Raw genomic sequence first — 24891 nt, 5'->3', positions numbered from 1 at the left:
TGAATCGTGGAATTTTGTGTTTTTCTTTTTTTAGCTTCGAAAACGTAACCCCCTTCCCGCCGGCCGCCGGGATGAGAGTTACGTTATCGCAAATGTTTTTAAAATATTCTACATTTTATGTGACTTAAAATAAAATTGATTTCAATGAAATTGATTTATTTTATTCCTTTTAACTGTAAGGTTTTTGTTTTAACTCAAACCTCTTGCTTGTAGACTTTTGTCCATGCAGGGTAGGCCTACCCAAACGAGGGACGTATGTTTACATGTGTGTGTGCGTGTCGTGTGAATGCTCGCTAAAAAATCGCACGCAGGGACCCTCGTTTGCAGCGCTACTGTGACACAGACGTCGTTTTAAAAAGACAACTTTGACTGAGAAAAATGCCACTATAAATCAAATGTCTCCATTGATACTGTTCCAAAAAATGATTCTTTCGATATTGTAACGCAGCCAAACTCGACCATAAAAACTGTATCACTTCGTCCATAGATTTTTACTTGTAAAAAGCTTTCAGATAAATTGTTGTTAGGAATATATACCTTTTTTATACAGCAGCCTACTAAGATATTCCACAAAAGTACCAGAAATTAGTATGATAGGCTAAACAACCACTTTTTAAGTATGAACGCTTTTTTCACTCAAAGGGGACTATAATTTGACTGACATTTCAACAAGTTGGCTGCTGGTTCTAATGACTCTAAAATGACATTGCATATTTACGGAAACAATTATATTTCCGTAACTGTTTTTTTTTTTCTTCAAATATTTACTGAAATATTTATGTGGGGCATCTTTGATGTCTCTTTAGAGCCACCATAGGGAGTGGATTTATTGGGGGGGGGGGGGAAGTTGACTTTCACATTTAGGATGGTTCAAATTGATGTAATATATTGCAACAAAAACACACCTAATGTTCCTTCTCGGAACCACGTCTTGAGCTTGGGCCAAGACGTGGCCAGTTCATTAAGAAAACATGCGCATTCCTTATGGGGTTTCAATCAGGCGGGCGGATCCTAGGCCCAAGCCAAGCCTTAAGCATAGCCTAAGCCAAGCCCAACCAAGCCCATAGCTGTGGTTTGAGAAGGGTCCAAGTGTCTTCCGTTGCTTGTTACCAAATAAGGTTTGATGCTAATACTGAATAATTACCAAACGTGTACAGTGTATTTAAGTCCATCACTAGTCAATGTTCTACTACCTATATGATTGCAATACATCTTTGGTACCAGGCAAAGTTGCATTATGGTCGACAACTATAGTCAACTTAACAGACGTTTCTTTTGTTTATAAACAACCCGCCTTGGCTTGAATGGACGACCGAATGTTAGTAAAGCACTCAGTCTTGTTAACGAAATTTAACATTTTCTTCAAACTGTCAATTATTAAATAAAATACCTCCCATAAGCATGATGTTTGCATGTGCAATTCAGTTTTAAACTGCAATGAATGTTTTAACCATAAAGCTATATATATTGACAAACCATTTGAAAAAAATAATTAATAATTTTTCAACAAAGTCAACTCAATGTTTGAATATTGTGTAATAAATAATAATAATAATAATAAGACTTGTAATGCGCACGTATCCACCCTTGCTGGGTGTTCAACTTGATTCGAACCTATTGAATCAACCTATATTGTTACAAATAGTGGCGATCAGTTTTTGATTTGCATTTATGGCTTTCCATAGTTTTCCAACCTGGGTTAGCAAACCTCAGGCTGTGACGTTGCTAAAGAAGGGTTTATAGCCCCTTGCTGCCCCTTGCTCCAGATTTTCTCAAGATTCGTATAGACTTGCTCAGTCCCCGAGCCTGTCGATGTTGCGCCTTCTATACCAATAGGTTTTTTTTAAACTAGCGTCCCCAATCAAGGCTAAGGCCGTTTTGGAATTAGCGGCTTCCAGACGGCTATGACTAGATTTCCGCGTCATCATGCGTTGAAGTTTGGGAAGTCCTTGTCCAGACACTTAGCAACAGTCGTAGACGTAGATGTAGCTGCCAATTCGGATACGGGCCAAGACCAGACAAGAGCCCACAAGCCAAAGTCGTGGTTTCGAAAAGGGCTGACTGGTATTCTGAAGTTTACCCTCAATGTGAACTGCACGAGACTCGTTATGGATACCAATACAAAAACAGTTTCGCTGTTTTTGCCAGGTGCAAACTTGCGGGTACCTATTAAATTGCTAGTAGAGGAATGCGTAACTTAACAGGACCGCGATCCGTCTCTGGATGGTGTGTGTTTTGTTGTTTTATCAAAATGTAAAACAAAGTGCTTCAGTCGCTAAAACAACAACGAACTGCGTCTAACCCAAATCATGTTAAGAAACCAACCTGTCATTTTGTTACGAGTTGTATTAACCAAGTCGAAATAAAGTGCCGTTTTAAAAATGTTCTCGGGAGGGAAGAAACCTTTGATCGGTCATTATCCTGTTTATTGTTTTTTATTTTTTTATTCTTCGAACTGTGTTAAACGTTAAACCAACATCGAATCAGCCGAATCAAGGACAGTGAGTAATTTATTCACGATACGCAAGTCTCTACCGACCAGAGATGCTGGTAGGGGAGGTCAGACGTTTGGAAGTGGGCAGCCCCACCAGTTGAACCGCTGGAATACAGATGCATTTCAATAGATGACTGCCATTAATCTCGGGTCAACTTACTCTGTCGTGATTTATTGAAATAACATTGTTGTTTCCATTGATAAGGATCGAATTCGGGGACATCATCATCTCATCAAAGTTCCACAACAAAGAAGAGCAACGACATAATGGGATTGATACGGCAAGACAGCTAATTGTTAATGAACCTAACAGCTCCTTGTTGAAAACGCCCACCGGCATATTTTGGGGGTTTTCTCCGAAGAAAAGAAAATGGCCGTCAGGTGCCAATGACGTATGCGTTCCTGTGTGAGATTTTAATGTGGCTGTATTCTAATCCCGTATCATGAAGCTCTGGAAGAAGTCAGTGGTTCTCATCATAGCCCTCTTCATCTACCTTTTCCTCGGTGCCTTGGTCTTCAAAATTCTGGAGAGCCACAGCAATGAACTCGCCCAGCAGGACTTCTTAGACGCCATTCAGGACTTCCTGGATAACCACACCTGCGTCTCCCAAGACGAACTCCGTGGTTTGTTTGAGGCGGTGGAGAAAGCTCTAAGAGGTGGGGCTTTCAAGATAGATAATGACCCAGACAATGATGATAACCTGGTGGTTTGGGATTTCCCCGGTGCCGTCTTCTTTACAACTACCGTCGTGACCACTATAGGTAAAACAAACAAAGTTATTGTTACTTACAATGTATAAGAAAGTTAAAACCCTGTGAAAATAAACACCATTAACACCACAACAACAAGAACAACAACAAGAACAGCGACACAACAACAACAACAACAACAACAACAACAACAACAACAACAACAACAACAAACAACAAAAACAAACAACAAAAATAGGCTAACATCAACTACAACAACAACAACAACGACGAAGATGATGACACAACATACAACAAAAACAATAACATCAACACAAAAGAGCATATTTCAGACGAAATAAAAAGGGTGAAATGGCTGTTTTAAAAAACTTATATGATTGAATAATTTTATTTCAGGCTACGGCAATCTGGCACCGAAAACCTCGCTCGGACGTGTTGTGTGCATGTTTTATGCAGTGGTAGGGATTCCGCTCACTTATTGGTTACTATCAGCAGTAGGTGATACGTTCCAGGGCTGTTGGCGGCCGTGTCATGGCTGTATCAGACGGTGTACGAAGAACATCAAAAACAACGCTCTTCGCACCACCATAGAAGTAGCCATGATAGGGACAGTATTGTACGTGATCCTAGTGGCGCTGCCAGCTCTCCTCTTCAGTTACCTGGAAAATTGGGACTTGTTCCAGAGTCAGTACTTTTGTTTTATCTCATTAAGTACAATAGGATTCGGTGACTTTGTGCCCGCCGAGCAGACGGACTTGTCCCCACTGTACCGGTGGGTGTACAAACTCGGCACCGTAGCTTATCTCATAGTCGGTCTGAGCATTCTATCTGTGGCCTTTAAGGGATTCCTGAACTCGCAACAGTCAACACTTAACAAGTGGAAGGCCAAAAAGGCGGCAAAAAAGCTGATGGAACTCCAGAAGCAACAGCCGCAGCAACATGCTTCCCCTAGCGCTACAATAGACACAAGTAATGGAGTGGTCAATACAACGGCTCGCTTCGATGACAGTTTAGACTGACAGATTCAAAATGAACTTATCACAAACCGACATCAAATGCACTGGACACTATTGGTAATTACTTACTTTGTATAATTATTTGCATAAAAACTTACTTGGTAACGAGCAAAAGAGAGCTTTTGATGGTATAAAATACTGGGAGAAACGGCTCCCTCTGAAGTAACGTAGTTTTTGAGATAGAAGTAGTTATATCTCAGTAAAATATTTGAATTGATTTGAAGTGAAATTACTTATAAGTGAAAGGATTCATTTTTTTTTAAATCGATTTAGAAAGAATACATTCCCCCATTGAAAAGCACTACGACAGTGGCAATTTTGATGTACAGAAAAAGAAATTGCTGCCAGTTTTAACTCCCAATGTTTCCACCTTTTTTCCCCTTATACACAATGTGCGTTTTGTATATGAAAAGTGCCTTTGATGTACACACCATTTTTATATTGGGTGCGGGAATGTTTTTTGTTTTTTAGATTATGTATTGCAGGTTAGGCCTAATGTATGGCAATTTATCTGGGTATGTCGCTCTAAAATTACTGTTTATATTATAAAAATGTAAAAAAAAGTTGGGGGAGTGTATCATATTGTTCCATTTGATTGGTTTAATGTTGAGTAATATTTTACCATTTATTAAAGAAATCATTTGGGTTGTTGTTTTGTACCGTTTTCCTAAAAAAAATTCCTAACTTTAACAAATGAACGTTAACTTTTATATTTTTAAGCCTTTATACCAAAAAACAGTATGATTTTAATATGAGTCGAGGGATTGTCTATAAGTTCGCATAGGGTGAATGGTTTGTTATTCCACAATGGAGAGACAACATTAAACATTAAGTACTGCTTAAAGACACTGGACACTTTTTGTAATTGTCAAAGACCAATCTTCTCACTTGGTGTATCTCAACATATGCATAAAATAACAAACCTGTGAAAATTTGAACTCAGTTTGTCTTCGAAGTTGATGAGAGATAATAATGGAAGAAAAACACACCATTGTCACACGAAGTTGTGTGCTTTCAGATGCTTGATTTATTGACCTCAAAATCTAATTATGAGGTCTCGAAATCAAATTCGTGGAAAATAACTTCTTTCTCGAAAGTAAGTTTTCTATATGCTTACGATTATTTTGAGTATTTACCAAAATTGTCCACTGCGTTTAAAGATCCCTACTTTTTAGCATTAATGAGCAGGATAACAGTCACAATTTGCACAAAATGGCGTGGTATTCTGGCTGGTAACTGTAGTTAGCATAATTGTGTTTTGCTTAGCTTATTTTTGTGCTTCACCAGCTTTGTCAGAAATCACATCACATCTTTAACCCACATCAGAAATACTTATAGGCCCTATATAAGAACCTTGCGCTGTAATAAAAACCCTGTGTTATTAACGACTACGTAACAATTTGCGTCATTGTCTTAAAAATAAAGAATTCTCGAGGAAGCCACTAATACTTTTAGGTTTAATTGGACATCCGGAAAAACGCATATCAGGAAACTTTCATCACATCCCATCCCGGTACCCGTCTTCAATATTAATACAATGCTAATTAACAAACATATTTCAATTTAGAAGGCAACAATAATAGTTTCCATTTAATTGATTTGATTCGGTAACATAAATTGATTTTATTTGAGCTGGTCGATATCACCGTTTATCTGATCCGTGATCCGCACTTCTGGATGATCTATATCTTATGGATTATAAATCTAACTCATAGACACCCACATCTCTTGCTGGTCAATATCTCTTGCTGATAAATATCTCCGGATTATCACTATCCCTGGCTTGTCGATATATCTGGATGATCCATATATATGGCTGATCAATATCCCTGATTGGTCCATACCTTTTTCTGATCCATATATCTGACTGAACCATACGTCAGTCTGATTCATATATCTGGCTTATCTATGTAACTAATCGATATATCTTTGTGGTCCATAACTCTGGCTGAACCATATTTCTGAATGAACCAATCTGACTAATCGGTGACTGATCCATATTCCTGTTTGATCCATATCTACAACTTACTTTAATATCTGTCTGATCCATATCTCTCACTGATCCATCTGACTTACCCATATAGTTATCTGGTCCATGATATCTGTGGCTAATCCATATCTCAAAACTATCTAATATGTGTAATCAATATTATATCTGTCTGATTCAAACCTCTGAATAATCCATATCTCTGGCTGATCCATATCTCTGGCTGATCCATATCTCTGGCTGATCCATATCTCCGGCTGATCCATATCTCTGGCTGATCCATTTCTCTGGCTGATCCATATCTCTGGCTGATCCATATCTCCGGCTGATCCATATCTCTGGCTGAACCATTTCTCTGGCTGATCCATATCTCCGGCTGATCCATATCTCTGGCTGATCCATTTCTCTGGCTGAACCATATCTCTGGCTGATCCATATCTCTGGCTGATCCATATCTCTGGCTGAACCATATCTCTGGCTGATCCATATCTCTGGCTGATCCATATCTCCGGCTGATCCATATCTCTGGCTGATCCATATCTCTTGCTGATCTATATCTCTGGCTGATCCATATCTCTGGCTGATCCATATCTCCGGCTGATCCATATCTCTGGCTGATCCATATCTCTGGCTGATCCATATCTCTGGCTGATCCATATCTCTGGCTGATCCATATCTCTGGCTGATCCATTTCTCTGGCTGATCCATAGCTCTGTGGCTGATCTATATCTCTGGCTGATCCATATCTCTGGCTGATCCATATCTCTGGCTGATCCATATCTCTGACTGATCCATATATCTGTCGATCCATATCTCTGGCTGATCCATATCTCTGGCTGATCCATATCTCTGGCTGATCCATATCTCTGGCTGATCCATATCTTTGGCTGATCCATCTCTGGCTGATCAATATCTCTGGCTGATCCATATCTCTGGCTGATCCATATCTCTGGCTGATCCATATCTCTGGCAGATCCATATCTCTGGCTGATCCATATCTCTGGCTGATCCATATCTCTGGCAGATCCAAATCCCTTCTGATCTAAATTCTCTGCGGATGATCTGTGAAACCGTATGGCTGGATGACCAATATTTATGGCTGACTATAATATCTCCAGCCGTCGATTTCATCAAACTCTTCCTAACTTAGGATTAATCTTAGGACTTTATATGTATCCGAAGACGTTAGGACGATTGAACCCGTCCTAAGTTAGGACTGATAACTCGCCCTAACTCGAGATAGGATTAATTCTAGCGTTTCGTGAAATCAGCTGCAGATAATCTATATCTCTGACTGATCCGTGGCTCTTAAGATCCAAATCTCTACATACCAATCTACTTCCTCTATGACCCGTAACCCTGGCTGGATGATCCATATCTCTGCCTGATCCATCATCCATACGGCTGATCCGAAATCCTGCTAATCTTATAATCTGTATGATTTGTAATGGCTGGTAACAACCCATATACGTCTAATTGATCCAGTTCTCTTTAAAATCAATAATTCCGGATAAAGATAATTAAAAATCTTGGTGATCCATATTTCAGTTATTGAACCGAGCAATACTTTGCTCAATCCATTTCGAAGTTGCCATACACAAATTTAAAGGCAGTGGACACTATTGGTAATTACTCAAAATAATTGTTAGCATAAAACCTTTCTTGGTGACGAGTAATGGGGAGAGGTTGATGGTATAAAACATTGTGAGAAACGGTTCCCTCTGAAGTGCCATAGTTTTCGAGAAAGAAGTAATTTTCCACGAATTTGATTTCGAGACCTCAGATTTAGAATTTGAGGTCTCGAAATCAACCATCTAAATGCACACAACTTCGTGTGACAAGGGTGTTTTTTCTTTCATTATTATCTCGCAACTTCGATGACCGATTGAGCTCAAATTTTCACAGGTTCGTTATTTTATGCATATGTTGAGATACACGAACTGTGAAGGCTAGTCTTTGAAAATACCCAATAGTGTCCACTGCCTTTAACTCACCAAAAACCGGGGTTTTTTTTAACCGAAAGCTCCAGCTGAACAACACAAATCTATAAACATTAGGTATGAAGTAGAAAGGGAACACACTTTGTTTAGCCGTTGCCATCATGGACACTTTCGGAACAGAAACAAAATTAAAAGTTCACAGATTTTCAAATAACTTACAGGGTTTACAGAAAGTAATGGTGAAAGACTTCTCTTAAAATATTATTCCATGAAATGCTTTTCTTTTTGAGAAAACATTTAAACAATACCAACTCTCGATATCGAGAATTACGGACTTATTTTAAACGCACGTTATGACACGGCGTAACGTGCGGAAACAAGGGCGGGTTTTTCCGTTATTTTCTCCCGACTCCGATGACCGATTGACCCTAAATTTTCACAGGTTTGTTATTTTATATATAAGTTGTGATACACGAAGTGTGGGCCTTGGCCAATACTGTTTACCGAAAGTGTCCAATGGCTTTAATGGTATAGGCCCTATAAAATATATACAGAAAAAATTATATTGCTGCTCAAAGGGAACAATTTGAATCATTAAAGGCAGTGAACACTATTGGTAATTACTCAAATAAATTATTAGCATAAGACATTTCTTGGTGACGAGTAATGTGGAGAGGTTGACGGTATAAAACATTGTGAGAAACGGCTCCTTCTGAAGTGCCATAGTTGTCGAGAAAGAAGTAATTTTCCACGAATTTGATTTCGAGACCTCAGATTTAGAACTTGAGGTCTCGAAATCAACCATATAAAACGCCATAACTTCGCGTGACAAGTTTTTTTTTCTTCTTTCATTATTATCTTGCAAGTTCGATGACCAACTGAGCTCAAATTTTCACATGTTAGTTATTTTATGCATATGTTGAGATACACTAACTGTGAAGGCAAGTCTTTGACAATTAAAAATAGTGTCCACTGCCTTTAAACTAATTATAAACAAATAAGAGGAAAATATGGAAATGAAAAGAAGTGTGTTTGGAAAAATAAGTAACGAGTCTAAAGGTGGATGGCACCCCACTATCTCCCATGAGAAAATAAGTAACGAGTCTAAAGGTGGATGGCACCCCACTATCTCCCATGAGTAATTACAGTCAGACAAAAACAAACAGGACAAGAATACACATTCATTAAGTGGTAAGTGAAAAAAAAAAGAAAAGACAAAAAAACTTTCATTCACACTATTTTTATATATATAACTGTAAAAAACAACTTATATCTCCTCGGACTCCATTACATTACAGATGAATTTATGTCACGGTTGAATGATAATAGTATAAAAATTCTTTTTACATGTTTGCACTTTCCTTGAGGTAGTGTCAAATCCTATCTAACCTTGAAAACCCTTTTTCTCAAACAGCAGCATATATACAGACAAAGGTATAATCAGAGTGTCTCCAAACAAATTTATAACCAGCACATTTCACAGATTTTTTTTTATTGACTATTGAAACAATTCAGTATCTGAATATTATTATCAACTTGAGCGACAAAATCATCACACCCATGTAATAAACGGTCAGAGTGCGTTTCAACTGTGATCATGTGGTTTTGAATAGTGTACCCACTTTATATAAAAGATGAAACCATGGATTAAATCCCTCGTACTTTTACCAGTCTTCCTTGGCTACATATTCATCGGGTCCTCTGTCTTCCTTAAGATTGAGGGACCACACGAAGTGACCGTGAGGGATGAATACTTCGACTTTCTGCGGCTGTTCGTTCAGAATAACTCGGCGTGTGGGATGTCTGTAGATAATCTTACAGTTATACTCAAACACGTCAACGTGGTAAGGGCCGAGGGGCTGCTCCGCCCGAAGACTATATTAAATGAAGGGGTTTCCAACGTCTGGACCATGCCGAATTCATTTGTGTTTGCTTCCACGATTGTCACGACCATTGGTAAGTTTTGACAACTGTGTGGTGTTTGCAGTGGAATTGAGAAACATTGGTTTCGAGAGTAAAAAAAAACAACCTGAGACTGATGACTATATTTGGAAACCTATTTGTTTGGGCACTGATAATTTAAACTTATAGTTTCTTCTATGTAATGATGACAGTTTTTCTGCAGTGGAATGTAGAAACACATTATTGGTTTCGAAAGTAAAAACCAATCTGAAACTGATGACTATTGGAAACTTATCAGTTTAGGCACTGATGTTTAAACTTTCTTCTTTTTAAACAAAGTAACGATGACAGTTTTCCTGTTCGAAGTATTTATCGGGTGTCAGGACCATTTCCTCTAAGGTATAAACATGAATTAAATGCTCATCAGAATATTATGAATTTCATCAAAGCTTAGCAGAGTCGCTATTTTTCTTTGTCATGCAATATTTCAAATTAGTCTTCCATTGGCAACCATGCTTATTTAAAACATACATTTTGTGTAATCTCTGTTGTTTCACAGGATATGGCCGGTTGGTTCCTAGAACAGTTGGTGGACAAGTCTTCTGCATAATTTACGCTATATTTGGCATCCCAATGTGTTACTTCATGCTATCCGTAGTCGGCGATACCTTCCAGAGTCTCTGGCACCACTCTAAACGACTCTTCGATAAATCCCTCATCTGCATCCACGCCAAGAAATCACGTCTGGTGATAGGTGGTCTGGTAACCTGTATCGTTCTATGGACGGTTACTATTGCTCTGCCGTCTCTGGTGTTCGTGGCAACCGAACACTGGAACTTCGGTCATGCCCTGTATTTCAGTTTCATCTCAATGAGCACCATCGGCTTCGGAGATTTCACCTTTGGGATCGAACAGAGTAAACCACTGACGACACAGCAAGACTGGATCTACAAGCTGGGTATACTGCTGATTTTCCTCATCGGTCTCAGTGTAATATCAATTGTTTACAAAGGAGTATGGCGGGCTCAACGGGTGCGATTGAAGCGGGCTGGTGCGACAACCCGTCGGTTCTTGCAGAGGGGCGGACGGTATGGAAGCTACTCCCTCGGTGCACATCCCGAGGTGTCCTCTTCGGTGGGTAGCGGTGTCCAGCTCAGAACAAGCAACGACTTGGCTGTGATTCATGAGAACTCGGAAGAAGATGATCATATGGACACTGCAATGGCCATGGATGCAATGGAGACGAACCGACGTCGCTCCTCTGTCTTCACAATGTCTTACACACAAGTCATGGGTCTAAACCTGGCTGACTATGACTCGGGCCATTGGTCGAACAATGCCTCGCTCATAGAGGAAGAGACCAATGCAACTGTAAGCGAGCATGAATTCTAAATCAGGAAAACAAACTAAATTTTGAACTGGAAATTTTACGGTCATTGAAGGGTGCCGTGGCCGGTGGTTTTTAGAGCGTCAAATTCAAGTTCTGATTTTTGGAGTGTGGGTTCGAATCCCGGCCATGACACTTGTGTCATTGGGCAAGATCTTTTACAGTTAGTAAAACTGCTGCTCTTTGCCCCATGGGCTTAAATGGGTACCTGCGAGGGTAGAGGTTAATATTGTGAATGAAAAAGCCTTGGAATTGGAGCGCCATGGCAGCTCATGGACGTATACTCCCAAGCAGGGAGCTAAGAAAGACTCAAGGAATGTTATTGGCCCAGCGAGAAGGGCACTGGAGTTAAAGTCCATTCAGACTTTATTGTTAAAGTTGCTAATATTAGAACAAGTGATTGTTATTATGCCATAAAAGCTGACTGAAGCTGTTGGTTTTCAATGTCATTATGCTAACCTTAAGAACGTAGAAGTCTCCCGAACATCCGATACATCTACTACGCGGTAGTAGAAGATAGAAAGACAGTTCTCTAAGAACAAACTCTACCTGGCAAGTAGATACACACATGGTGTTACCGCATTGAAATATATATTGATACCTCACCATGCAATGCCTCAAATCATATATTATGTTAATATTATTATGCATTACACTATTTCATAATTTTGATCAATTCTATTAGTTTTACCCCCAGTGTAATCGGGGTTTGGGGGCTCGTACTGTGATTTTTGTCTTCAACATTTAAGTTAGGAATAGAATAATAATTTAAAGTGCTCAGTTAATGTTCATTTAATCATTATGAAGATTATCTAACAAAAAAACAGCAAAAAGTTCCCCTCGTTATTTTGCTGTATTTCAACACCAAAGTGATAATATAAATGTAATGCTATTATGAAATTTCACAACAAAACTTGCAAACCAATTTCCAGAGAGTGTATAGGGGACAAATATAAAATGGTGCCAGTCTACAAAAATTAGTATGTTTCATCTTCCTGCATGCCCTTGTTATTTTATTTACATCGGGTTTAATTTTGTATAAACTATCAATCGTGATCTCTCATAATTTAAACAACACTCGTCTGTTATCTCTTATTTTGTGTAGTATATCAATATTTATTCATGTATTTTTTAAATTAATACAGTAACGTGATCATACTTTTCGAAAACTGTTTTTTTTTTTCAATAAAATGGTGCCAAACAGAAATACAGATGTGTTATTGATACAAATGTAAAATGGTTCTGGCTTTTGTTCTCGGTTTCACGTGTACTTATTTACTTTCAGATGGGGCGAGTACTGTTGACTGGTTTTCCTTTTCTGGTGCGCACATGTGCACCTGTCATCCATGTACTACGCTAAACCCAATACTTAACATTGTGAGACCACAGGACACTAGACTGGGCGTCTGTCTTTATCCGCAAGGGCAAAGACAGACAGTTCATTGGATAAACGTAAAAGTTTCTATCCTGAGTTTGTATTGACTGGTCGGAGGTGATTATAGTTTTGTCAGCGTTTTTGTACATAGTTCGAGGGACTGACACTCCTGTACCCCCCCCCCCCCACACCCACCCCCACTGTGGCCCCATGCGCAGTCATGACGTCACACTTTGAGACTTCATAAGGCACTTAGATTCATCTAAAAAATAATGAGTTGTTAGCAGCACCTTAGTGGATTGTATTGTGCCGTCGCACTTTGCTTACTAAGGTGACAAGGGTGTTTTTTCTTTCATTATTATCTCGCAACTTCGACGACCGATTGAGCTCAAATTTTCACAGGTTTGTTATTTTATGCATATGTTGAGATACAACGAGTGAGAAGACTGGACTTTGACATTTACCAATAGTGTCCAGTGTCTTCAATATCAATCTTAGCTAATTGTAAATTGAGCCCTTGATCAGCTTTTTTTCAGAGCTGTGTATTAAAGGAACACGTTGCCTTGGATCGGACGAGTTGGTCTATAAAAAACGATTGGAAAGATGTTTTAAAAGTATAATACAATGATCCACACAAATTTGCCTCGAAATTGCGTGGTTTTCCTTTTCCTTTGCGAACTAACATGATCGGCCATCTATGGGAGTCAAAAATTTGAATCCCATAAATGGCCGACCATGCTAGTCGACGAGGTAAAAGGAAAACCGTGCAATTTCGAGGCATATTTGTGTGGATCATTGTATTCTACTTTTACAACATCTTTCTAACCATACGCTTTTTATAGACCAACTCGACCGATCTAAGGCAACGTGTTCCTTTAAGCTTTCTACTACAACAGCACCTTCAAAGTTGTTTGGTGCTTATTGTTGGCCTTTTTACTCAGTCTAATATAACTTGAACCTCTGACATCACATTTCGAGGCTCGTGAGCCTAAGCCAAGATCCTGACGGTCACGTGGTACGGGTGTACCATTGATATTATTAATTTTGCAGGAATTTCATGCATGAACATGTACATGTACTGTATTACATGTATGCTGTGGGTGAAGACAAGGGACCAGTCTAAAACTTCACTCGTGCAAACGGATAAGAACGAGAGTGAGCGATTGTTTCACTCGCACAAACTAGTTGTGACTGTCTTCTAAGTTAAGTAAGTGCGCAACCAAGCAGTCATGCAACCGACGAGCAATCAAGCATAATTAATTTTTGTAAATAACAGGTTTCGTGAGGAATTTTAAATTATTACTTCTGACACCCTATGTGCATTGGGTGTTTATGGTCTTTCTCAAAGTCTGTCGCTAGACACATTATTTACAAATGTAAATATTTCGGCTTATTATAACTGATTGGTGTGGCATAACTGATATCATCATAGGGTGTCATTGAATGCCCTTTAAATACAATTCAATTTTTAACGAGACGCCCTCAAGAGTCCTCTAGATAAACCCATCGTGACGTATAATACCAGCGCCTTTTCAGTTTTATTGCAGTGCAATGACCCAAAGTATGCTACCAGTCACTTTACACAATTACAACGATATGGCAGTGTTTTTATTTCAGGATATCTTTGTCTGGTTTCTACTCCCAATGACTATTGAGGGGTTTGTTTTAATTAAAAAGTTCAGTGCTTGTTAACGATCTCAGTAAAGAAAAAATAATTGCGTCGGTCTGGCCTGATAAATTTCGTCAGAAATGTTGTTCAAAAGGAGAACTTAAATGAGCAAAGCCCTTAAATGTTAAAAATAAGAAATATAAAGGAATAAACTTTCGTTCCGTTAAAAGAAATAATTTCGTGAGAACGAAATTTTTTCTAATTTGCTTACATAATCTATTCATGTTTTGTTTTTTAGTTGCCCTATATTTAAGGGAAAAATAGGCGAAATGTTTTCACTATTGCATTAATTGTATGGTTTTATCGTACTTCAACCATATTTCTTAAATTCTAAAGCCCGGTTCATACTTCCTGCGAATGCGAATGCAATGCGAATTTGATGTGAATGGGACGTCACAACTCCTCTTTCGCTGCGATACAGTGCGACTTTCGTCAACATTCGTTTCGCAATCGCATTCACAGGAAATATGAACCGGACTTTACACTTAGCATAATGAATTGCGGTTAAACTAATCAAATTTAGTCAATACGCCACACACACGCAAACCCTGTCGTTTTGCCGGGTGTGGTAGGAGATTCCCCCGGATATTCTGCCCATCCCTCAATACGGCAAATTGTGTACAAATTTGTTTTGATAACGCCCTCTGTTGAACCCTCCTCCTTCAGACCATATTAGTTTTGCATGGGACAGAATCTCCGCAGACAGATTTTCTCAGGACACCGAAACGTGATTTTACAACAAATTATTTGTTGCATTGTTGCATTTTGTCAGAAACCGATTCACCTGTCTTGACAATACCATGAGACTCTGCAAAGCGTTACTAAGCAAGGCGAGTCCAAAAAGACCCTATTTCTCAATGCATTTTCTACGCCTCTTCTGGTTATAGAGCAAGTTTGTGTAAAGTGGGTGTGGCTCGTACTAAGTACGTCAAAACCAGGAGTGTTGCTTGAAAGATGATTGATTGCGTAACAAGTGCCAATTAAAATATACAACGTTGTTTACGTCTCATAAAACCGGTATAGATAAAGCTTGCATGTATGGCTACCATCAAATCTGATTTTGTACGAGATGTTTAGGTTTATGGGGAAAATTTCGGCCGCTCTTCGATTTCAGATTATGTTTATTTATTGTATCGGTCAACGGTGACTGATTTTACAAAGGCTCGAGTTGAAAGGGTTGAGAGAAAGAACAACTATGCCTTGTAAATATTACAAGATTATTAGAAAATACAAGTTTTTAAGAGTCGTGACCAAGAGCTAGTTTTCAACACTCTTGTCAACCGAATCGGCCTTTACTATCTCATACCGCTGTCCGAAGAGTATAGTATTATCTATGTCGTTGAAATGAAAATACAAAGTGATAAAGTAGAACGGATGGTTCGATTGACTTTAGTGGTATCTTCACTTGCCTTCCACTTCTATAGAGGGCCCTGGTTCGAATCTAGCTGGGGCATGTGATTTGGGCTTTCAGTACCCGGTGTTTTCCTTGAAATAGTTTCCTGTGATTTTCCTATACCATATACAAAACTGATACTTCCTTCCTCATCTTTTCTCCATTGGGCTCTCGGCTATCACAGTGATTTAAAAGTTTGCCTTTCTGTGAGTCCATGGTTCCACAACCAGAATATTAAATGAAACATAACATGTGGCTGAGTACTAACGTTTAGTACATTATTATTCAGCTGTGTGGATGTTTGTAATGGTATAAACAAAACGGTTCTTCTATATGTAATTTTGGATGTTCGTATTGTAAAGCCCGGTTCATACTTCCTGCGAATGAATGCGATGCGAGTTCTTACGTCACACGGAAACGAAATGCCATACGTTGCTGCATCGTCACCAAACGGTTGCCCGTATTCCGTAACGGAACGATTTTAAAAGGAGGCAAACAATTCCTACAGGAGGAACCGGGCACAGTGGGCCAGAATTGAATTAAAGTGCGCTAAAATTATATCTCAACATATTTTTGATGAAAATTATATTTCAACATGTTAATGATGGAAAGTTGGTTGTATGGGGTTTTCTGATACGTAGAATTTGATGGTCATGGTTTTAAAGGTCTATGACGTCATCATAGTCCTGAATCGTGATTGGTCGGCAAGAGTTTAATAACTACTAATATGCGTTTTGTTCATTTTTTTTCTTCAATTAAACCTAGGCATATCAAAGAAACAGTTTGTGAACAAATTTTTGCGATGCAAAGTGTGTTTTCATAAGGGTTTCTAAAAGCGGTACTGAAAAGTGGTGGTCTTTCTGTGGTGCTGAACAGAGAAATATGACCGCTGACACACGCACGAGTCGTTACAGGTGGTTGAGTCAAAACAGGCGTTTCTCATAGGGGTGTACAACTTAAAAATTGAATCATTTCCAAAGTCGCAAAAGTCGCAACCAAATTTGGTTTTAGACTGTTCCTGAAGGTTCAGGCTTCGGCGGCATGTTATATTTTCTATGTCTCTGATTGAAATTAATGAAAATTAGGAGGCATTTCATGGGATTAATCGGACCTTTTCAAACAGTAAACAGAAATTAAACTGATTATTAATTTAATTTTCACGGCATATAGAACATAAACAACCATCGACACGGTTTTCATGGCATTATCTTTTATGAGCCGTTCAGGGCAGCAGGTTAAAATACCCATTAAGTTAAAAGGTTTTGTCGCACTCCAGCCGAGTTCAGACATTCAATGTCAGAGTGTTGACGGAGTGACCATGAATATCGTGAGCCAACCAATGTAGAATTAAAGAATATAATAATAGTACAAAAGTATGAGTAGTATGCGTGATATTTTTATACCGTATAATGCAGGTACCTCTATAGTTTATGGCGAGTTGCATAGTCTGTCCAATCAACCGTAAAATAAAACAACACCAATACAAACCACTGGTATCCATTCAAATTAGTTACAAGTGTTGATGTGTTTCGGTACACCCGCAATAATACTTGGCTCCGAATTTCGTAAAAAGAGCTATATGCACATAATATCATTTACCAGAATAAGGGTTATAAGCCAAAATACCATGTCATAATGTGGTCATTTGTGGACTGGTATCCTACTTATTTAAGATCAACGGAAATGTTGCAGAAGAAATGTTGTAAGTAATTGTCTGCTTAAAGCCATTGGACACTTTCGGTAAACAGTAATGTTCAAGGCCCACACTTCGTGTATCACAATTTATACATAAAATAACAAACCTGTGAAAATTGAGGCTCTATCGGTCATCGGAGTCGGGAGAAAATAACGGGAAAACCCACCCTTGTTTCCACACGTTTCGCCGTGTCATGACATGCGTTTACAATAAATCCGTGAAAAACTAAAGCTTTTCATGGAGTGATATTTCAAGAGAATTATTTCACCATTACCTTCTGTAAACCCTGTAAATTATTTGTAAACTTTGGTGTTTTTTTACCGAAAGTGTCCAAGGGCTGTCCATTGGAGATAGTTATACATGGTGTTACCGCAAACCTTTCCATATCTTTCTGATGTCAATACTTTTTATAAAGTCCTATTGTGCTGGAAATAGCGACAACTTTGGGTGAATTACAGATGCGGGGTCGTGTGACGTAATTGGATTAACAACAGGATACCGGCTGCATAAATTAATCGACTGTTATGAGAATTTACGATATTGTACATAAGCGGACAGACCAGCATGATGGAATAATATTTATGACATTGTGAGTGAAGGAACGGGTCTAAACGTAGTTTTTGCTGTAGTCAAATAATACTGGTTGAAACTTGGATGGGAAGTAAAGGAATGATAAACATACTCTTCGAAAACTAAAGTCGGTGATCTTCAGATTTCAGCTCGGCAGAGAACAACAACAACAAGCACGGAGTCCGGAAGGATGGGCCAACACGTACATATCAATTTGTACATTTTGTACATGATGTAGGTACACCATAATGAAATCAAACCGGAAACAAAATTGATAAAAAGGAACGAGTTCCCGCATTGCTGATGACGTTGAGCTATGGGGAGCTAGGCCAGTCGGGAACTTTTACTAAATATAGCTACACTTTCATAAAGTTTTTAAACGAAGACTATCATGGGCTGCAAGAAGACACTCCTTCTGTTTGTGTGTTGGATCACTTACCTGTGTCTCGGTGCGTTGGCTTTCATCGCAATAGAGAAAGGGTACCTTGCGACGCAGCAGGAGGCACGGGCAGATTTCAACAAGGCAGTCGCAGACTTTGCCCGCGAATACTCTTCGTGTGGAGTAACCAGAGACAGTGTGTTGACGTTCTTGGAAAACCATGGACGGCACGCCCAGGCAAATGGTGTGTTCAACTTTGATGTAGACCCCTCGAAGGGGGTTCAAGACGAATGGTCAATGACCAATGCGTTGGTCTTTACCTCCGAAATTGTTACTACCATAGGTGAGCATTTAGAAACTCTAATGGTGTCCAGAATAGCATCACACTTTCTCTTTCACTCTAGTAAAGGCTTTCTGATGTATAAGTAGGATTTGAAACTTTGCATGGTGGAAATACGATATGGAAAGGTTTGTGGTAACATCATGTATAATGACTTCTATCTCTAATGAGTTGGGGTGGTTCTGAAAAAAAAACCGTTGGTTTCAACTCGACGTTTCGATCAGTATGCTCTGATCGTCTTCTGGAGAAAACTTCCTCCTTTTCTCCAGAAGACAATCAGAGCATACTGATCGAAACGTCGAGTTGAAACCAACGGTTGTTTTCAGAACCACCCCAACTCATTGGAGATAGTCATACATGGTTTTACCGCAAACCTTTCCATATCTTTCTGATGTCAATACTTTTTATAAAGTCCTATTGTGCGGGGCAGACATTACACTCTTAAAACGCACCTGACCCAATTTCATAGCGCTGCTTTATAGCCAACAATTTCCACATATAGATCTAGTGTGTCTTCAACGAAATGATAACAAGAAGATGCGAATGAATAAATACGAAACTGTTTCATATTCCTTTTTTAAAGGTCATGGCACGCTGACACCCCGCACCTCCAAAGGGCGTCTTGCTTGTATTGTATACGCTCTCTTCGGCGTACCACTCTGCGGCTTCATGCTCGCAGCCGTAGGGGACGCGGCACTCATCCTAGCCGATAAACTCGACGGAGTTTTCCGAAGGCGTCTCCGACTTGCTCTCCTAGTGAACGCTGCCCGTCTCTTCGTCATTATATTGGTATTCTGGTCGATTGTGGTGACGCTGCCAACGTTGATTTACACCAGGACAGAGGGGTGGAACTGGGTCAAGGCACAATACTTCAGCTTCACAGGGATGAGTACAGTCGGCTTCGGAGACGTGAAGGTTAGCCTTCATAGATACAAAGACTCAGTATTATTAGACTGGTGCTACAAAGGTGGCACAACCGTGTACTGCTTCCTCTGTCTTGGTATTGTCTCCACCGTCTTTAAGGTTATTTTTCGGTGGCACAAAAACCACATCCAGCAGACTAGAGTCAGATTCCGAACGTGGAGGCGAAAGAACTGCACTTCTAGAAGACGGTCCTCTAATTTAGCATTCTTGAATACTCAGGAGCGAGCCAGGGGGACCACACAACAACTTTAGACTGACCAAGATCCTAAGCCTCACCCTGATGTCATCCATGCCCAGAGCAGATTAGTGCCGATGATGCCGTAACTGGTCATGGTCGATTCCTCGCAATCATGTTTCGGATGGGTTTGATTGCAAGTCGGTCTTGTGTGAGAGTGGAGCTGCAGCCCTCCAAACAGCTGCCCACATCACCAGTGACTGCGTTTGTCACACAGTTGGCAATCTGGCCAAATAATGCCTAACTTCTAGTCGTAGTTTAATCTGAGACATACGCATACAACATCTAAGCCTCAGTTAGCAGCTTTTAAATGTTTATTAAAATATAAAATAAACAGTACAAACAACAGTAGAACAACAATATCAGGCGTTTACATACAAAAACAGTACACCTTGAAACCCCTTTTCAGATTGAAAATGTCAATTACACGAGAAGAAGATAGTCTTGGTTCAAACTTCCCTAGATATTTGTTTGCCTGAATACATGCTCGGAGCGAAATAACGGTGGAAAATAACTTGGTAAACCTGCTGCCACAAAGCGATCAAAAGCCTCCTACTAGATTTGGTTTGGCGAGATAAGATAAGACCCAAACTCAGCAACGGGTTGAGAACTGAAAACATTATAAGATTATTCCCATTATTTTTCTGGTGACTCGGATGACAAATTGAGCATAAACTTTTCTTCACATGATACAATTGTCTTTGACAGTTACAAATGTTGTTCATGAGCTTTTACCTTTGCATTGTTATCCCTTCATTGATGTTTTTATGCGCAACAATCTAATGGGATACTTTGAAACGCAAGGTGGCAGCAGACCTACCAGGCAAATTTCCATTGGGTGCGTTCGTTTAGCTTCCCCGGGTCGACCCCGGTGTGTGGAGTTTTCTTTTTCCAGGACGAACGTGTGCAGATAATTACCCACGTTCGTCCTGGGGAAAAAAACGCCACACATCGGGTTCGACCCAGGGAAGCTAAACGAACGCACCCTTTGTTACATCGTTTGGAGCATGCGCACATTTCCAAGAGCTATGGATTTACCTTTTGGTAAGTATGCTCATAAGTCAAGTAGAGGCAAGCGAAGTAATATGATTTTTGTACAGAAAGTTAAAATGCAATGCTTATTATGAAGAAAAAACAAGTGTTCTTTTGCCTTTTATTGGCTATGTCGTATTAACACGAGTCGTAATAGTTTGCTTTATTGTACATACACTTTAAATAATGCATATAGAACACTATTATCAAACATTGTGAGAAACGGCCCCCTCTGAAATGACGTAGTTTTCGAGAAACAAGTAATTTTCCTCGAATTTGATTTCGAGACCTCAAGTTTAGAATTTGAGGTCTCGAAATCAAGCATCTGAAAGCACACAACTTCGTGTGACAAGGGTGTTTTTTTTTCTTCCATAGTTATCTCGCAACTCCGACGACCAATCAAGCTCAAATTTTCACAGGTTTGTCTTTTTATGCATATGTTGAGATACACCAAGTGAGAAGACTGGTCTTTGACAATAATAGTGTCCAGTGCCTTTAAGGGGACGTATAATGTTAAAGTGGAATGTAAATAAATATCTTGGTTTAACAGTGTAACTTTATGCAAAGGAGATTTTCTTTGTTTTTTCTTTGTTCTATACACTTGTTTGGAGTTAGTTCTATCAACATGTTTTACCCTTCTAAAGTGACCATGTAACACCATCTTTATGCTCAAATTTACTCACCACAGAAAGTTGATAATGACAACAAAACACTATTTAAAATTGGAAGCTGCTTTTAGGTTATGTTTGAAAGGAAAATGCGAATCCATAAAATAAACTACACACTACTATTAATTAGGTTGATGCACTTGGCCCGAGCCAGAAACGAATTTGAATGCAGTTTTCTGGAACGGTGTTAGTGTTTGCCAATGCTGATGTATGTCGAACATCTGACCAACACTTTTTTTTAAAGCTTCGAAAAATAGCGGCAAAAACGACCACTTCAGTTTGAATGACATTATTTGCAGAAAGGATGATCATGAAAAACAAATGAACTAGATGTAGGAGGTGGGGTGCTATAAAAAAAAAAACAATTTAGTCGTTGAGGACGCTTTTTATCTTCGTCGATGCGTATCTGCTTTGACGATAGAGCAGTGTGACGTCAACGTTTACTTAGCATTCGCAAGAACAAACCATTGACCGACTGACCGAAATGTATCTTATGCTTTGACCTTATTCGAAATGGAGATTAATGGCACCACGGACATGACGTCAATTTATTTGGGCACCCTATTGGCTAGAGGTCAAGAGAGTGCCTTGCTCATTGACCCACACCCTGTGTGCTGCGAGTGTATATATACGCCTTTCCACTGTTCCATTTTTGTTCTACACATAATATTGCCACAGCAAAATAATACTAAACCCTCTCTGACTAACATGGGCTTCCAGTAATGATATTAGTTAAACATACACATTCCTCTTGCATCATTTGCATATTCTGTGAGCTTCAACCACACTCTATCAACAGGGCTTATACCAGCACCATGGGAGCAGATGGTAAATCGAGGTCACACGTAAAACAACAGGAACTAATATGTTACCAGATCGTGTCAATAACGGTCATTAAAGTTAGTTACCAGTTCTATGTGTTTAAATAAAGAGAACAATCTGCCTGAGCCACGATACCACCAGCAGATGTCTGACTGTGTACATCTTATGGTTATCGTGTTTTACGTGAGCTGTCTCAAATTAGCATTTCAACTTTCAGCATGTTAATTGTCACCAGGGACTTGTTTGTGCAGTAGCTCTGGAGAGTGACCACTACACAATTATAGGCAAGTTTGTGATATCATGGTGGACACAATACTACAACACTAAAACTATGGGCTTGTGTACATTTCTGTAAAACACTTAAACCAAACACTGCACTAGTATCAAACATTACTATAAAAAAACCACAATGGGGATACGAAGGAGGTACCGCACGATACTCGTATGCCTCGTGTTCTGGATCTACCTCGCACTTGGCGCGCTTTCCTTCATGGCCATCGAGCGGGAAGCAGACGATGCCGAGACCAAACTCTCTCGGCGGGAACTTTACCGCGCACTGCAAAACTTCAGCGAAGAGAACCGGGAATGTAACGCCACGACGGAGAGCCTCCGAGGGCTCATGGAACAGGCTGAGATAGCTTGGAAACTCCGGAGAGTATTCCGTACAGACACTGATACTACGAAGGGTATAGAACCGGTGTGGAACATCGCTGACTCGATGGGTTTCGCGCTGTCGATACTTACTACTTGTGGTGGGTATATCCATTTTAGTGCTAACCAGTGTGTTGTAGCCAATGGTTCTAAGTGATGGCTTTGGGTACAATTTTCCATACATAATAGAGCTTTTATACCGCTTTTTTTTGCCGTACCATACATGGACTAACAGAGACTCCTTTCTTTCATGCGTTGGCACACTGAAACATCGAATTTGAGAGCAAACAAATAAACGGTAATTCAATAGCCATGTCCCATCTTTCGTTGTATGTGAATTGCTTTGCCATATTAAACAATGAATTATGCTTTCTAATTAGATGCAAACTATGGTTTTCTAGTCTGTCCACCCTTCTCATTTCTCTGTAGGCTACGGCGAATTGGTACCCATTACAAAGACAGGACAACTCATTTGTATTCTCTACGCGGCTGTTGGTATCCCGTTATGTTACTACATGATATTGACCGTAGGCAAGACTTTTCGAGATTTGTGGTTTGCAATGTTGAGCACTTCTTGCCGGCGATTCAAAATCCCACGGCGAATTTCATACTTCCTCGTTCCCGTCATAGCACTGTGGATCGTCTTAGTCGTCTTTCCCAGCCTGGTGCTGATACAGACGGAGGGATGGCCTCTTTTGACGGCACTGTATTTCAGTGTCATGTCGCTCAGTACCATCGGCTTCGGAGATGTGATGCCGCGAAGACCGAACCCGTATTCTGCTTTTTCTAACACCATGAAACTGATCTTCATATTTTATATCCTGCTCTGTCTGAGCGTCATGTCAATCACGTTTGCATGTATAGCCAGAGTGCTTAAAGAACTCAAATCAAAGAGGAGAAGGAAGCAACAAGATGCCAGTCAGCGAAGGAACACATTGGAAACGAACATTGATTTTGATGAAGTAGAACCTTATCGGGTTTGTAACGGCGACTCTCCCGTAAGCTCCACTGGGTCGGACTCTTAGGCCTACATTCATCAGTAGTTAGCATGACGAGTTGGACCAATATTGGACCAGCGTAAACATACCTGTGGATGCATAGTTTGGTCACTGATCTGGGCCGAATTTCATAGAGCTGCAAAGCACAACAACTTGCTTAGCATGAAATTTCTTCCTTAATTAAAACAGGATCACCAATCAAATTTCCACTTGTTGCATTTTGCTTGTTAATACTGTCATCATATATGTTGTTTGCTTTTCCTGAAAATCACGTGGAAATTTGGTTGGTAATCCTGTTTTAATTAAGGAAGAAATTTCTGGCTAAGCAAATTTGTGTGCTTAGCAGCTCTATGAAATTTGGCCCTGGCAGGTTTGTCCTACTTAGACCTCCAATTGAATTTATAAACATAACCATGGTTTGTTTGTATTTAGACACCAACTTGTCTAAGCCAAATGGCTTGAGACTAAGGAGATGAAAGTAGGTATGGCAAGACCAAGACCAGGGATTGGCCTAAAATTCTTCAAAGGCAGTTTTGCTATCACATCGTTAATATTAAAGATGCTATGTCAGATTTTTGGCCGATTTGACCAAAACATTTTTTTTCAAAATTCACTAGGTATTTTGATGGGGTCGAGAAAGTTACAAACTTTCATTTGAGCCATTGCTCTAAAAAAGTCCGCCAATTATTAGTAGCAGTGAAA

General features: G+C 39.6%; 3 protein-coding genes across 3 annotated transcripts; all 3 read left to right on the top strand.

Annotated features, from left to right (window-relative positions):
* Positions 1–2583: 2583 nt before the first annotated feature.
* LOC139944883 (uncharacterized) lies at positions 2584–12319 on the top strand. The gene is made up of 5 exons (XM_071942038.1): positions 2584–3256; positions 3602–4213; positions 4693–4706; positions 9783–10104; positions 10610–12319. Exons 1-5 carry the CDS (start codon positions 2938–2940, stop codon positions 11440–11442), a joined length of 2100 nt encoding a protein of 699 aa, XP_071798139.1. The 5' UTR covers positions 2584–2937; the 3' UTR covers positions 11443–12319.
* Positions 12320–18206: 5887 nt separating this feature from the next.
* LOC139940684 (potassium channel subfamily K member 10-like) lies at positions 18207–20157 on the top strand. Its single transcript, XM_071937047.1, has 2 exons — positions 18207–18862; positions 19443–20157. The coding sequence occupies exons 1-2, from the start codon at positions 18532–18534 to the stop codon at positions 20033–20035; spliced, it is 924 nt and encodes a 307-aa protein (XP_071793148.1). The 5' UTR covers positions 18207–18531; the 3' UTR covers positions 20036–20157.
* A 2278-nt stretch (positions 20158–22435) lies between these two features.
* Positions 22436–24360, top strand: LOC139940025 (potassium channel, subfamily K, member 16-like). Its single transcript, XM_071936223.1, has 2 exons — positions 22436–23292; positions 23621–24360. The coding sequence occupies exons 1-2, from the start codon at positions 22950–22952 to the stop codon at positions 24214–24216; spliced, it is 939 nt and encodes a 312-aa protein (XP_071792324.1). The 5' UTR covers positions 22436–22949; the 3' UTR covers positions 24217–24360.
* Positions 24361–24891: the final 531 nt, after the last annotated feature.

Source organism: Asterias amurensis, chromosome 1, assembly GCF_032118995.1.
Source record: "Asterias amurensis chromosome 1, ASM3211899v1".
Taxonomy (NCBI): domain Eukaryota; kingdom Metazoa; phylum Echinodermata; class Asteroidea; order Forcipulatida; family Asteriidae; genus Asterias; species Asterias amurensis.
This window is presented reverse-complemented; position numbering and strand designations above follow the sequence as displayed.